This window comes from Aedes albopictus, chromosome 2 (genome assembly GCF_035046485.1).
Source record: "Aedes albopictus strain Foshan chromosome 2, AalbF5, whole genome shotgun sequence".
Classification (NCBI taxonomy): domain Eukaryota; kingdom Metazoa; phylum Arthropoda; class Insecta; order Diptera; family Culicidae; genus Aedes; species Aedes albopictus.
In genome coordinates, this window is record NC_085137.1 from 95,949,215 (window position 1) to 95,964,501 (window position 15,287).

At 38.0% G+C, this 15,287-nt stretch overlaps 1 protein-coding gene across 12 annotated transcripts in view; it reads left to right on the forward strand.

The window, feature by feature from the left end:
- LOC109402099 (rap guanine nucleotide exchange factor 2) overlaps nt 1-15,287 on the forward strand; it is an 86,547-nt gene that overhangs the window by 32,583 nt on the left and 38,677 nt on the right. For 11 of the 12 annotated variants that reach the window (XM_062850095.1, XM_062850096.1, XM_062850089.1 and 8 more), the window contains one exon: nt 13,204-14,197. In XM_062850095.1, coding sequence (XP_062706079.1) covers nt 13,907-14,197 — 291 coding nt within the window. In that variant the 5' untranslated portion in view covers nt 13,204-13,906. Of the gene's footprint in view, nt 1-961; nt 1,464-13,203; nt 14,198-15,287 lie in introns of those variants that run through there. The other variant, XM_062850094.1, reaches the window with a different exon arrangement.

Genomic DNA, 15,287 nt, shown 5'->3' on the forward strand with positions numbered 1-15,287 from the left:
CCGTCTCCCGATTGGCGATACATAGCCTTAACCACTAGGCTAATTGGAGACCCGCTGTGTTGTATAATGAAGATTGAAATAAAAAATGGTGGATGGATTGACAATCTTAGATTTTCGTTCATGGTTCGTTATGAACAACCCCATCAACGGAGTCGAACTTCGGTCCAGCCTAGAACCCAGTCGTTAGCGGTAGGGTCTTGCCTTATAATAATTACACAAGTTTACAAAATAAAACGAAAATCGTGAACTTCTGTCAATGACCAAAATTTTTGAAGTACAATTTAGCACTGATTTCGGAACAGCGCTTCAAAAAATTTTAAGTAGAGTAGTTTTTGAGTTTTAGCTCAAAAACGAGTTTTACAACTTTTTAAAATATGGAATTTACTAAAATTCAAATATCTTGCGTTTCGTTCAACCAATTTCAAATCTTTTTCCATAAATTAAAAGCTGAATACAATACCATTCGATCATCTGAATGCAGGTTTTGCGTCGGATTGATGAAATTCAAGATATTGGCGTGTTTTAGGGACGATCTCCTTAAATTTTAGCTTAATTTCCAAAAATATATGTAGAAAAGTACTTTTTCCAATAAGAAAAAAAAAAAACAATCTAAAAATTCTTTCTCAACGTTTATTTGACATATTATATATAGGCGAGTAGTAAAAAATTCAGCTTAATCGGAGCATTGATTACGGAGAATGAGATGTGTGAAGTGAGCGACGTTGCTTAAAAATAGAACAAAAATCGATTTCAAATCATCTACCTTGTATGGAAAGTCGAAAACATTTCCGCTCTACTGTAATTTTTTTCCTTCGCGTTTTCGAACTCAGGGCATGATTCTACGCCAAAAATGATCATCAGCTTACCGAGTTCAAAAATGCTGTAAACTAGTGTTATTGTGCGTTCACGAGTTCAACCTCGAAGCACGAACAAATAGTGTATGATAGGTCCTTAAATTAGACGAGATCATTTTCGTTCAAACAAAAATTAAAGGATTGGAGATTCGTAGTCGGAAAACCATGAAGTTTTTTTTTCATCACATTATCTTTCAATTATCTTTGGTTTTTCTCTGATCGGTTTGTTGGCTTGCCATGTTAACATTCGATAACAGAAATTACGCAATACCTCATCTCATAACACGAACCAGACCATTATCAAATTTATCATCTGATGATGCTCTTTTCGCACTCGTCTTCTCGTTTCATTACACAAACATGTAGATCATATACCGCCGAAAACCCCATTTGGGTGCCTGCCGAACGGCGTTGCCTATTATTATGCAGAAAAGCGGTGGTGTGGGTTTATTGAGCATGAGCAACAACATATACAAAATTGACCGTGGAGGCTAATTTCCCGTTTCCCCTGCTCCATCGCGAAAAGTCATCCAACCCATTATTATGCCACCCTTTTGTGACGGCGGCGATGGACGGACGGACATACGGGCGTTTCACTCCATGTGTGTGGTGAGCATGTTCAAATATTCAGTTTTTTTTTCATCTTACATCAAACGAGAGAAATTTCTGCCTAAATAAGTTTTTCCGAAATTATCACTCTTTCCACTTGCGTGGCATCGAGCAATAACAATGCCAACTCGACTCAGACCACTGTACCCGCACACCGTCAGTCGCAGTGACGTTGAATGCCGAGAAAGGTTTGATGGACTTTTTGCTTTTAAAAGTTCGATACCGTTTTTTTTTTGTGGTGAGCATGGGACGAAGCGGTCACTTCGAATTATGTAGACAAATAATGCCACGATTTAGGAGTAAAGCTTTAAAACTTGTCTCAGGATTATACGTTTCATGCACTTAACTTTTCAATTCATAAAAATATACCGCATTTAGTTCACCACTGGACTGCGAACTGCGACTTCATAAGTGCGAAAACGTAAATAAAAGTGCGCGTTTGCATAAAATCAGGTTGATGTCTTCGGCGCACTATTTCTTCAATCTATGGTGAACAAGTGCTCTGAAGACACCGAGTTGATTTGATGCAATCGCGCACTTTTATTAGCGTTTTCGCACTCGTGAAAACTAGTGCGATAGTCCAGTGGTGAACTAAATGCGCTATATATTTATGACTTAACATATGAAAGAATTACGAGGAGGGTGAGGGAAGTGTGTCATGCTTTAGTAATATTTTGTAAATATTCTTTTTGATGGGGGCATTATTTCCTATCAAGATTTTTCTGCATAAATTCAACTTGTAATAAACGGTTTGGAAAAGTTACATTCAGTAAAACTCCACCTAACGGTACCTCGCTATACCAATAATGGCTGAAAGTTTTCCTGTGCCATAGACCACATCGAGTCGAGAGCACTATAAAACGCTGACGGTCTGGGTTTGTTGCATATGAATCGATTACGGAGACGAGGACGACGACGTCCTCTTCGAACGACGTCGTCAAAGTCGTCGTTGTATCGGTTGAGCGGGGTATAGGTACGACGCCGAACCACTCGAGGAAGTGCAAAAGCAACCCCCACGCCGCCAGCAACAGGAGGTAGGTAGCAGCACATCGTTTGGTTGTTGGAAATAATAATAAAATCGAGAGTTTGCTAAATAATTTTCCTCGCATGGTTTTCCTCCTTCGTCTTGGTGCTCCACGCCGACGAATGGGGCGCATTATGGCTCCACGATGGTGTTGCATGGATGGTGTAACACAACAGGTAGATGAACCGAACGACCCCTTCTGGTCACGCTGGTGAATCTGATGGGTTTCTGCCTCTGGTTATACTGTTAGTTTCACAAACTTGCATTTGTCTTTTTTTTGCAATAATACACGAGTTGGACTATCTTTTCAGTAATCTGTGGATATTAGTTTTTCAATGTGAGTGAAACTTGAATGAATGAATACAAGCAAAACATGATTTTTTTTAACACTATCTGTGGTAACCATGTTTGCAATAATAAGTTATTCATAGAGCAACAAGCCTCTCAATGTAAACTAAAGTGCCAACAAGATATGCCCCATCAAGTCAATAATTATCTTTTTAAAAGGTTTGATACGCTAAACACTGAATTAGCAGTCTAATTTGTAGATTGCGTGCTGGCATAGCTGCCATGTACTTATCGAATTTACTAATGACTACTTTTCGTCGCCTGCCTTTCTTTTCCTTATATGAATCATGATTTACTGTGTGGTAAGAAAAATTGGAAACTTCACGCGGGTATTCAACAAAACCATCCAGTGAGGGTGCCAGGTTTGATTCTTGGTCGTTTTAGGAACATTTTTTAGGACTAAACTGGATGCGTTTCCTCGTTGTTTTTATTTAGACCAAAATCGGTTTTCATACACAGTTAGAGGAAGAATGTTTTTTAATTTAACAAAAACTATTAAAAAAAAGACGAGCTTGGTGGTCTAGCGGCTACCGCTTCTGACTCGTATGCAGAAGGTCATGGGTTCAATCCCTGGCCCGTCCCTTTCATCCTACTTTGTATCTTTCTATCCACTTTCTCATTCTCTTCTCTACATAATACAACTCATGTATATTCATATGTTCAAAGCCATCGCTAGAACCAGAAACGAATTGAAAAAAAAGTCGTTTCCCTCCCTTCCAACTTCCACTCACAGGACAGTGTATATAACGCCTACAAGTTATGCAACCAAAGCGTGCTGTGTCGCTTGACCTTATTCACCTTATTCACCACACAATCTATCACCTTACGAACACTATAAATAACCCCAGGGCTGTTACAGGTGGCGCGGATTTTGCGTTTTTCGCGGTTTTTGCGTTTCGCGCGGATTTGGCGCGTTTTTGCTAATTCCGGCGCGGTTTTTGCGGAAATGGTTTTCAAATGCACTTACATTAAATATGTAGACATGTAGCTCAACACAATCAGAATAAATAAAGAACATTTCCAAATTGGAGTTATGAATTTTGTAATTGAGTAAAAATGATGTAAATAGTCGCTAGCTTGGAGTGCTAGATAAGTTGCACTGCACTAAACGCTCAATTTTTGAAAACAGAGAAGTTCCTCTTCTGAATTTCGTATTTTTGGAATTTTTGGATAGAATTTTTTGGACGGAACTTATTTAGTAATGTCTGAGGTTCGAAAAACACTGAATCATGGCAAGATTTCTGCAAAAATTCCTAGAGTTTCTTGGTAATTCTGAAATCTGTTTTTTTATGGAATTTGCAAATTTTGAATAAACTTTCTCACTGGAAATTTTGGATAAACTGTTGATTGGATTAGAAGAATCTCGTATAGAAAATCATCGGTTTTGTAACTGTAGACTCTGTTGCTTGTAGATCTTTTGTCGAATCGATTTTTGTTAAAAATGAAGCTTTTGGAATCCTATGCAGGACATTCTTGCTGAAATCATTACTGAATTTCCAAGGGGGTATGGGCAGAAACTCTTATCTTCAATTTCTAATAAATTAATACTTCTCTACAGACTTGTTGCTCAAAGGTGAGAACATTTGCCTGACATTTTTTATGTAATGTTTCCTTTTTAATAAATATCACCCTTAGATTTTATTCCTATTGGAAATGATGATTTATTTAATCAATGGATTACGCTAAAATCAATTACTCAATTTGTATCTTCACAAAAAATCTGAAAATTTTCTGGCAGTTCTCTTGAACGATCTTTTGAGACTTACTACAGATTTTATAGCAGGATTTCTACAATAATATTGGTTATTATTTCAAAAAAAAAAATCGTCAAGAATTCTTCTTTTTGGAAATGTTTCAGGGAGCAGGAAATCCCATTCTCGTGAAATAGTAGTCACCCTAATTGACCAGCAATCAAAGAAGTATTTATTCAAAACTTTTTATTCCAATTTAAAAAACTTACTTGTTTGCAACATTTTTTGGTTGATGTGGAAGTTGCAGGAATTAATAATAGTTAAAACCGGTTTGAACATTAGAAATGATCTTCATCTGGAGTGCAACAAAAAACAGGCTCGAAAAATTGAAAAATTCAGGCTTTTTATGAGCTTGAGTCATCAAAATCATGTGTTTTTGTACTGGCGCGGATTTGATGACCTCGGCGCGGATTTCAAATGGCTTGGCGCGGATTTTGCGGTTTCCAAATCGACAGTTTTGTAACAGCCCTGTAACCCCTATCCATGGATCGCATCACCGACCCAACGGTGACTCCCAGATCTCCCATCCTTTCCGTCTAACAAATACCCCAGTCCGTGCTGGTTGTGGGGATGCAGAGGTGATCTCGGTCTTTAGTAGCAACAACCAGCACACTCTAACATTCCTTTCCCTTCCCAACTGACTATAAGGACGTGGCCGGCGCCGTTATTGATCCAAAATGCATGAGCTGCTAAAATTCCACTTTGAGAATAAGTGGAGTGTCCCAGCCCTTATTCATTTGGATCTCAGTGCAATTAGTACCAGCTCAGATCAAACACGGAGGAGCAACCATTGACATTTATAGTCAGCTTTGATCGTTTTTTAACAAAAACTATTTTTAAAAAAATGGATTTTTTTTTTGAAAATACCGTAAAATAGGGTGTAAAAGGATGGAATTTGTTTTCGGCCACGTTAGTTTATAGGTTTTACTCCTCAAAACATTCATGAAATGCAGATTAACCATCGTTTTGATGCCTGCTATGCGTATAGATAATAAAATTAGATGTTTGTTTGGAGAAATTTAAGATATATGATAGAATGTGTGAATCTTCAAAGAAATATGCGAAGGAACTTTAAGGTGGAAATGTTGACATTTTTACATTTTGCAGAAAGATAAAAAATAATAGATTGAAAATAGTGACTTTAATATTTCTTGAACATCGCCATAAAGATTATCAGAGTCCTGAAAAGCAGAGAATGCTTAAATGTCATTTAAATTTATTGATGAAATTTTACGAATAATTAGCCACAAAATCTGCAAAAAGACTGTCATTTGTAGCTGAGTAGCTTTCCTTCAACATGTACATTATTCATAGCTTCTGTTTGGAGTAATCAAATTGAACGGCTGAGACTGATCAATACTAAGGATGTGTTTCGACAGTTTTTTGATGCTTACAAACCAAAATCATAACTTTTATACGCAATTTAGAATTGTAAACAGTTTCTAAGAAATAAATCGATCAAAAGCTTTAAGATAAACAAAAAAAAATACTTGAAATGTGATCCCTTAACTCCCCATCACTTTTTTAAAACATACTTTTTTCATGACTTTTTTCATGACTTTTTATTCGAAAACTAGTTTGGCGAAATAATATATTTTACCTAAGTTTCGATCGGAATGAGTTGTAGAGCACTCTAAGAGTTTTCCCAATAATATTTTTGACCTTATACATTAATGGTTCAATGGTAGCAAAATTGGGAAAAGTAATATCGTTTGTTTTTTGATATCTACTGCCGTAATTCTGCAAAGTGACGTAAGCAGGCCTGGTAGCGAGTCACTTTTTAGTGATTTGGTCACTATTTTCGAGTCAGTCACTAAAAAGTCACTATTTGCACGAAAAAGTCACTAAAGTCACTTTTTTCAGAAAAATGGTCACTTAAGTCACTATTTTGGTAATATGACAACATGAAGAGGACAAAATAGTAATTTAGATTAGAACGCATCGCCAAAATTTTCTTCAGAATGCTTATCTCACAAAAAAATTTCGGCTGCGCTGCTTATTACACGGTAAAGGTTGCCTTTATCAATGGGGCTTTAGCTATAGTTTCAAATCTTTTTTGGAACACTTGATTGAAAATGTGTCTAAGACTTCAGATAAATTTGTGAAATATTTAAACTAATCCATTTTAACAGAACACTATTATTCCTTCATTATTTTCATTTTATATTTATGTTTAATTGTATCATCCTATGTCCATGCATTGTATTGTACTAGTAATGATGAGATTTTGGAGATTTGAGTTTACCGGTGATAATACATAATCCATTGTGTTTCCCTATATCGGTATATTTTAAGCGAATCGAAAATTGTATAGCTAAAGAGTTTTTATGATACACTAGGTCTTTTTTTACACGGGTAGTTTTCCTGCTTTAACTCGTTCAATGTTGAGCCAATTCACATGAAAATTTGTACACAGGTAGACACGGTTAGTACTACCTGTGTACGGAAAATCAGATAGGTAGGTTCAAAATTGACCGAGTAGGTGGAATTTCTAATAAACTAACTGTGAAGCTAGTACAGTGCAATGCTTAACCAGTTCGGTAAGGGTAACAAATTTGCAGTTATCGCAACCGTCAAAACGGTGAACTATGTTGGTCCTAATGAACACTCGAATGAATTGCACGATCCCATTAATGTCAATTGATGTGAAGTGAAAAGTACACATGTTGAAGTTATCGAATGTCAATTGTAGTAACATGATTTGTTCAGCATCTTTGGGCTGGAATACGAAAGACTTTTTGAGGGAGTTTTTTTTTAGTTTCTTATGTAAACCTTTACTGTTGAATTTAGTGAAATGTTGGCAAAATTATTTAAAAAGCTTTATTTACAATTTATCCAGAAGTTTCTTCAAAACGCTTCGTTAAAAATGTCTTCGACTCTTTCGTTAATCTTTGTGTTTTTCTAGGAACCTTAATTCACTAATATCCTATATGCGCTGATAGCAAGTAAACAACCTTAACAGTGTATCCACTACGAAAATCTTGGAATTTTCAGGATTTTTTTTTGAAAGTCTCACGACATTCCGCAGATTTCATGGAGATTGTGGTAAAATTTACATGATTTTTTTACCATTCTTTGCAATTTCTCTTAAAATTCCAAAGTTCAATTATATAACATTTTCCTTCATCTAAGGTTCCATTTAAAGAAAAACATAGAAATTCATGTTTTTTTATGATTTCAGGTGGATTTTGAGAAATTTCTGAATAATTTGTAGATAGTTTTCAGTGTTCTTGAAAGTATTTCCTATAAACTTCCTGAAGATTATTGAGCAAATCCTTGATAGACTTTAGTTTTTCGGCGATCTGCGATCGGCAAAATATCTGTATGTTAACCCGATTTAGGAAAAATAATTTTTCAAACAAAAGCATATAGAGTGAAAATTTCTCTGAATTGAAGTCCTGGAGGTGTATTTGACAGTATTCCTGACAGAGTGCTAAGAAATGCCTTTTCCAGTAACTAAAAAATAAAGAAAGACATTATCAGATGCAATTTAATTTGATGTGATATTTACTAAACATGCTAATAGATGTGGATTGATATGATATGGATTGATATCACTCTTTTGTTATCATACGTTCTTTGCTCATTTTTAACAAAAAATAAATAAAAAAGAAACGAATTCTGCACTTAAATAATTTGTTTTGAGTAGGATGAAATATAGAGTACCCTGTGAGGCTAAGTAGAAACATTTTGAGATGTTTCCTTATAAATTTTTAATAAGATTACGTTTTGTCATAAGACATTCCTCAGTAAGTTTAAAAAAACAGGTTTTGAAGAACCTCTAGAAAGTATTGCTAGGGGTTTCCATAAGAAAGTATCTTGTCCACTCTCAGATTTTTTAAAAGGGATTCTGAAGGCATTTTTTGACTTCAAATAAAGAGAAATTATCGTGAAAGTCTGGAAGTATTTTTGAATCAAATTCCTAGTACATATGCTGAAAAAGTCCTAAGGCTTTATGAATAAACTGCAGATAATTTGGAAGAGCTTTGTAATTTGAAACTTCTGTTGCAAAAATCTCCCTTACATACACAGAGTAGTTAATATTAATTCTCATGCAAATAATGTTATATGTATGGTAAAATTTCTTATTGTTAATATAAAACCTATCATATTCTAATACCTTTCAAAATCACTGAAAGCTCAAGAACAAAACAAAATCATTCAAGTATTCACCAAGCTCAAACTGTAAAATTTAGCTTAGAATTATATATTGACTTTCTTAGGAATGAGTCAATGCATCGAATATTCAGCATATAAGTTCACTTTTTCAATAATTTTGAGGTCACTATTTAGTCACTATTTGGTCACTTTTTTGATAATTTTGGTCACTAAAGTCACTATTATTTTGCCACTTGATCGCTACCAGCCCTGCGTAAGCGACATTGAAACTTTTGGCTCATTTATGGTTATTATGTATCAAACTCTGCATCATTATCTAACTTTTCTTTGATAGATGCTAGATTTCGACTAGATCTTGCATCCTTTTATAACAAGAATACCACAGTGTTATTATTTCACCAGATATATATCAGAAGACGTCGAAATTTGAAAAGGCGCCTACGTCACTTTGCAGAATTACGGCAGTCTAGTGTCCAAATATAGTCGTATTTCTATTACTGAGAATCCTTATAGTATACCTCCATTGCCAACATACGTTTGAAGCAAATCAGGAATTAGTAATTCGGTAATTCTATTTTCCTGAGGTTTAGCGACTTACCGAAGTTCAATTTGAAGATGAATCCTTCAACCCCCATTTTCTATTGTAAATGTGACATTTACAACAAATGCTATGATGGAAAACCATAGGGTTTGTTGTAACTTTATCGTTTTGAACAATTGAATTAATGGTAACTACCATTCATTTCAGCGTGTTGTAACAATACATTCTGCTGTATTTCTACGATCTTTTTTATCAGGATATGCCTCTCCATCAGTAGATCAAGTGTATGAATCCATGCCAATATTGTATTTATATATGATTCATCTATCGATAATCGATTGTTATTCATCTAACGATTTGGACCCATTTTTAAGAACACGGTCTTTACAGTACAAAGATAACCGCCAAAATGACCGCCTTTTTTACTTACCTTACCGGTCAGATAAAGGCCTGAGTGGCCTCTGCTGTACATAGTAGCCGTCTCCATTCTACTCGGTCCATGGCTGTGTATCTCCAGTTCAGCATTCTGCGAAGAGTCCGCAGGTCGTCCTACACTTGATCGACCCACCTAGCTCGCTACGCACCATGTCTTCTTGAACCGGTCGGATGACTCTCGAGAACCATTTTAGTCTGTTTGCTATCCGACATCCAGATGACGTGACCCGCCCACCGTAGCCTCCCGATTTTCGCAGTGTGAACGATGGTTAGTTCTCTCAGCAGCTGATGCAGCTCGTGGTTCATTCGCCTTATTACACCCTCTAAAGCGATGTTCGACAGCAAGGACGAAAGTCCATCACCTTGCCGTAACCCTCTGCGAGATTCGAAGGGACTTGAGAGTGTTCATAATACCCGAACTACCATCGTCGCCTTGATCAATCGTATCAGTTTATCCGGGAATCCGTACTCGTGCATAATCTGCTATAGCTGGTCTCGATCGATTGTATCATACCCCGTGTTAAAATCGATGAACAAATGAAGTGTGGGCACGTTGTATTCGCGGCATTTCTGCAACACTTGGCGGATGGCGAACATCTGATTCGTTGTAGCGCGTTCACCCATGGTGAATCCAGCCTGATATTGTCCCATGAACTCTCTTGCAATCGGTGATAGCCGGCGACATAAAATTGGAGAGAGTATCTTGTAGGCAGCGCTCAGTAGTTTGATCGCGCGATAGTTCCCTCAATCCAACTTGTCGTCCTGTTTGTAGATGGGACACATGTTCCTCTATTCATTCATACGGTAATACTTCCTCCTCTTAAATCTTGGTAATAACACAGTGTAGTGCGCTCACGCTTCTGCATGGTATTTTAGTAACTCGCTTGGTAGTTGATCTGCTCCAGCGATTGCAGCCTTCCATTTCGCTCAAATCTTCTCGAGCACAAATACGGATGTCTATCAAACGAAGTGCTCAGGAAATGACTTCAGAGTTGTGCTCGAAAAGTTGTCCATAACCAAGTTAATTGGTTAGCTCATTCCATATCATTAAATAAAATAATTGTGTATATATTTCAAACACTTATTTTGGGTATTTTTCGTTCCTTAGTCGAGAGTGAACTTGGAAAGGAAAGCTGTAATATTTCCTTTTTCCTATTTTCAATAATGCACAAGAATGTTGAGCTCGTGTCTTACTTGGAAAGACCAATTAGAAATTAATGCAGTTTGTGAAGTAGAAATTTCACTCCCTTGCTCACATGACTAACTGGAAACTGTTAACGTTGATATTGTTTGAATATGTCCAACATACTTTTGGTAGCAATACGATCATGAGCACGCGATGCTTTAAAACAATATGTAGTTTCACGTACCAAGCTTTACTACCACGTCATTTGATCAAAAAATAATTCTGGTTAAAATATGTCGAAAATATCTAGCTCTGTTGGAAGTACCTGCTTAGTAAGAGCAACGACCGTCCTGAACTCTGCTCATGTTGAAGATATGTAATAAGAATATAATACACCAGAGGAACCATTAACAAAATCTGAACAAAAGCACGACGAACGATAGAATCGAGCTGGAACACAATGCACAAATAAACATATTTAACTTGTTCAACAATGTGCTCTTGGTAGCTCTTGATGGTTGAATACAGTTGCGAAACGAACAATTTCACTGTTCCGAAGAGAGCAAACATCTTCCCCGTCCCGGAATGACCGGTTTTGATGTTAAGGTCAGTGATATCCCAATATACGTGTATACTCTACTCTCTCTTTCGCTCTTCTTCCAGCGATGTTGGCTCTCCGTTCCAGCATTTGTGTGCTCAAAGGACAATTTAAATCCATTTGAACCAATTTGCTGAACCCAGCTGCCTGGATAGGGGCTTCAGTCAATGGCTGGTGCACTTGGTTGCACCGCACCCTTGAACGAGCGGATGCTGTGGAATGTGGCCGCTGCTGCTACTGCATCAGTGTGCACGAACATATTTGTGAACCTGTTGTGGGTTCTATGTGCAAATATAAGCGATTGGAACCAGGCGTAACCATCACCATCGCGACGACGACGCAACGGGTGTCAAGTGCACCGGGGCCTAGCGATATTCCATTAAATTTATTTATTTTTTGCGGGGGATTATCTGCTATATGCTACGATAAACTCCCCTTTTATCCGACGGTCTGACCCCGTTGCATTTGCGAATGACGCTAAAGCGAGATCGTAGGAAAAAAAAAACTGTGCTATCGTATCGTAGTATATGTATTTCATTGATGGATGCTTGTCTCAGAAAAGTGTTGTGTGGTGGGAGGGATTGATTGAAAAAAAAATGGAATGTAATCAGATTAAAATAGGGTCTTGTACCATTTGGGCAGGTGTACCTATTTTGGGCACTTACCGCTATAACTAAGTCAATTGCGAACCGATTGATTTGAAATTTTGTATAGGCACGTACAGTATCTAACTCTGTACAAAAATTCAAATCAATCGGTTTGAAATTGACTTAGTTATAGCGGCAAGTGCCCAAAATAGGTACACCTACCCAAATGGTACAATACCCTATTGTCAATTGGACTGCTTTCAGATATTTGCTCCACATCACATTAATCACATTCAGAATGGTGATCGCTCGGAAGTTCTCCCATTCCATATGGTCTCCATTAAAGTAAATGGGATGGGGCAGATTACTCCTTCCTCTTACTACTCCTATACCCGTTCGTTTTCCCAGATCCTGACTATTATTCGGTTCAAACAGGTGGCCAACTTTTCTGGACCCGTTTTGTTGATTTTATCTGTTATAGCATTACAAAACCAATAGTGAGTAAGTAAAAGTGTAGCATTGCAACAGCTGCTTATTGTTTTTGAGCTCAGTGTGGGAGTTGATTCATCCCTGTCTTTTGCTACCTTATTTATTTAGTTATTTTTATCACTACCTTAGTTCCCTGATGCGTACTTTCTGCGCATCGTGCAGGTGCTCATCGTAGTGTAGCTTCCACCTTTCAGTCACTCCACATCCACAACTACAGGTTTTTGTCTTTATTGATACACCTTTCGACGGTGCGTAGCTGTTGAGGGATGCGATATTGGAACTTCTGAGTTTCTTGAGAACGACTAAACAGTTGTATGTCGTACCACGGTGGTCGTCGGTATCGTATACAATTGATGATGGAAAGGCATAGCTTCGCCATCACTCGGTAGTAGTCCTAACGATAAACCCTGACGTCGATAATGTCGGAGGAGATCCGTTGATCAGACGAAACGTAGTCTTTAGTGATCTCAAAGCGTAACGATAAGGTCGGCTATGCTTAGTATAAGGTGTTAAAAACGGTCATGTTGTTTAAGGCGGCATCATCAAGAATTTATAATTCAATATATACTACATCCCATTTCTCAGTGATCGTCCAACCAAATTATATAAATTTACATATTGAATACCAGTCTTGTTTAGACTCACCAGGGGACATATGCCCTACAACGCGAACTAAAAAGTTCTCAATACTGAATGCTTGTACTTGTTCTTGTCTTTTGCAGGAGTAGCTCCATAGAGCAAGTGGCACCCACGGCAACAGCGCGCCAGTGACGAGCGCCTACCAGTAAACATATGTTCAACTAGAAGCTTATATCAGCGACCACCACCGCGGGAGTACGTACGTGTGCATACCGCCGTTAATAATATCTATGCCAACGACCAAGCGGCCCTGCCGCGGCAAAAACTGCACCAATGATGTAGAACGTGAATTTGCACAAAAGTGCGCCTATCTCTCTTATTAAGTGCAACACAGCGAGCCGAGGCAGCATAATTGCATCCCGAGTCAGTGCAGTGTAGTGCAGTGCAGTAGTTTGCAAGTGATATCTTGGGTGCTCTCCACGCTTATGTGTGGCGAGGGTGTGCTGTATGTGTGCCGCAAGTGAAAATCAAGAAAAATATCTCCGCACGAAAAGCAGAACCAGTTTCTCTCCGCGCTTGCATGCATTATCAATTTTCCTCTCGCGTGTGCAGTAATATCGAGGCGTACTTTGTGTGGCATCTTATCTTCCGAAACACGCGTTCCGTGTTTGTTGTTCCGCGTATGGGAGAGTGTTTATCCGGATTTCCCGCCATGTATTAGTGCGCTGATGAGTTTGTGGTTGTTCGTCGGGAGGTCTTTGTTTGATATCAGATTGTGGTTTTATATCCTCAACTTTGCTGTTGCTTCTGCTGCCTGGTATCGAATGCGAGAAAATACAGCAATAAATGACTGATCGAAAATTGCCAATTAGTCTGTCGGACCACAGCGAGTTCGGAATCAATCACGGGGCTGCCACCATCATCGGCGGTGGCGGCGCTAGTGGCGGCGTTGGGAGCAGTGGGGTCATTGGAAGTGGTAGCACTGTTGCCCTCGGAGTGGTGGGAGTCAGCCTGCCCGGTGGGCTGGGTGTTGGAATCGGCGGAGCGACAACGGTATCGGCATCGGTGACCGGAGGTGGCAGCAGCGGGAATGTCAGCAGCAAGCATGCCATCGCACGTCTGAAGCACACCAATTCCGTAAGTAGCTCCTCTTCTGTTTCTTTTCATTCACTCGGAGAGTTTCCATTACATATGACCGAGACTCGACCAGTTTGACTTTCTTGCGCTTGCCAGCCACATACTTGGGCCATTCCATGCCGATTGGCGAAACAACCACATATTATTATGCTATTATCGTTCATTTGTTTCATTAATTTTTGAGCCTTGAAGTCAGGGGTGTGTTCTAGATCAGGGAACTTTATCATGACAGCTTGAAACAATGTACTACAATTTATACTAAAATAAAGTATTTATATCATGCAGAATAAATACATGAATTTATCTATGTATATTTAGCCTTATGAAAAGACTCATCTTAATATTTGACATCAATTTCGTATCTGAATGCCTTCAACCAATATATTAAAACGATAATACATTGGAGATTTCATATGGAGTTCTTTAGTGAATGATTTTTGTGATTCCTGATAATGTTTGTGATGGATTCATATCAAATCCTAAACGATTTCATCATCCTAAAACAGTTAGAAATTTACTCGAACTGTAAAGTATTTGCGAAATTCGTTGAAAAACTGCAATTTATCCACTAGAGTTACTTCCAGAGTTGAACCTTGAACTTTCTGAAAGCATCTCTTCTGGTATTATTCTAGAGATCTAGAGATTCTAGCTGAATTCCTAGCATCTCCTGTAAAAACCGTGAAAGATATTGCTGGAGAAAACTCTCGTAATAGATGATAAACCTGGGCGTGTTAGTGGAATAACGAAAGAGTTTCTGATAAATACCCTTCAAGAAGCTTTGTTCCTCGTAAATAGAGTATCTCCGTGTCTGCCAAACGATGTACGCATGGTAAATGGTCATTGGACAGAAGAAGCTCTCTGTTAATAACTGTAGAAGTGCTCATAGTACACAAGCTGAGAAGCAGGCTTTGTCCCTGTTGGGACGTTACGCCAAGAGAAAAAAAAAGAAGAATCTGTTGGGAATCCTCAAAATTTGTCTGAAGAATTTCTCCTTGTTTTCTGTAACAAACACCTTTAGATGCTTCCTATTTAAATAATTAAGGTTTCTAAATAAATCAAACCGTTTCTTGAAATCCCTTTAAAAACATTT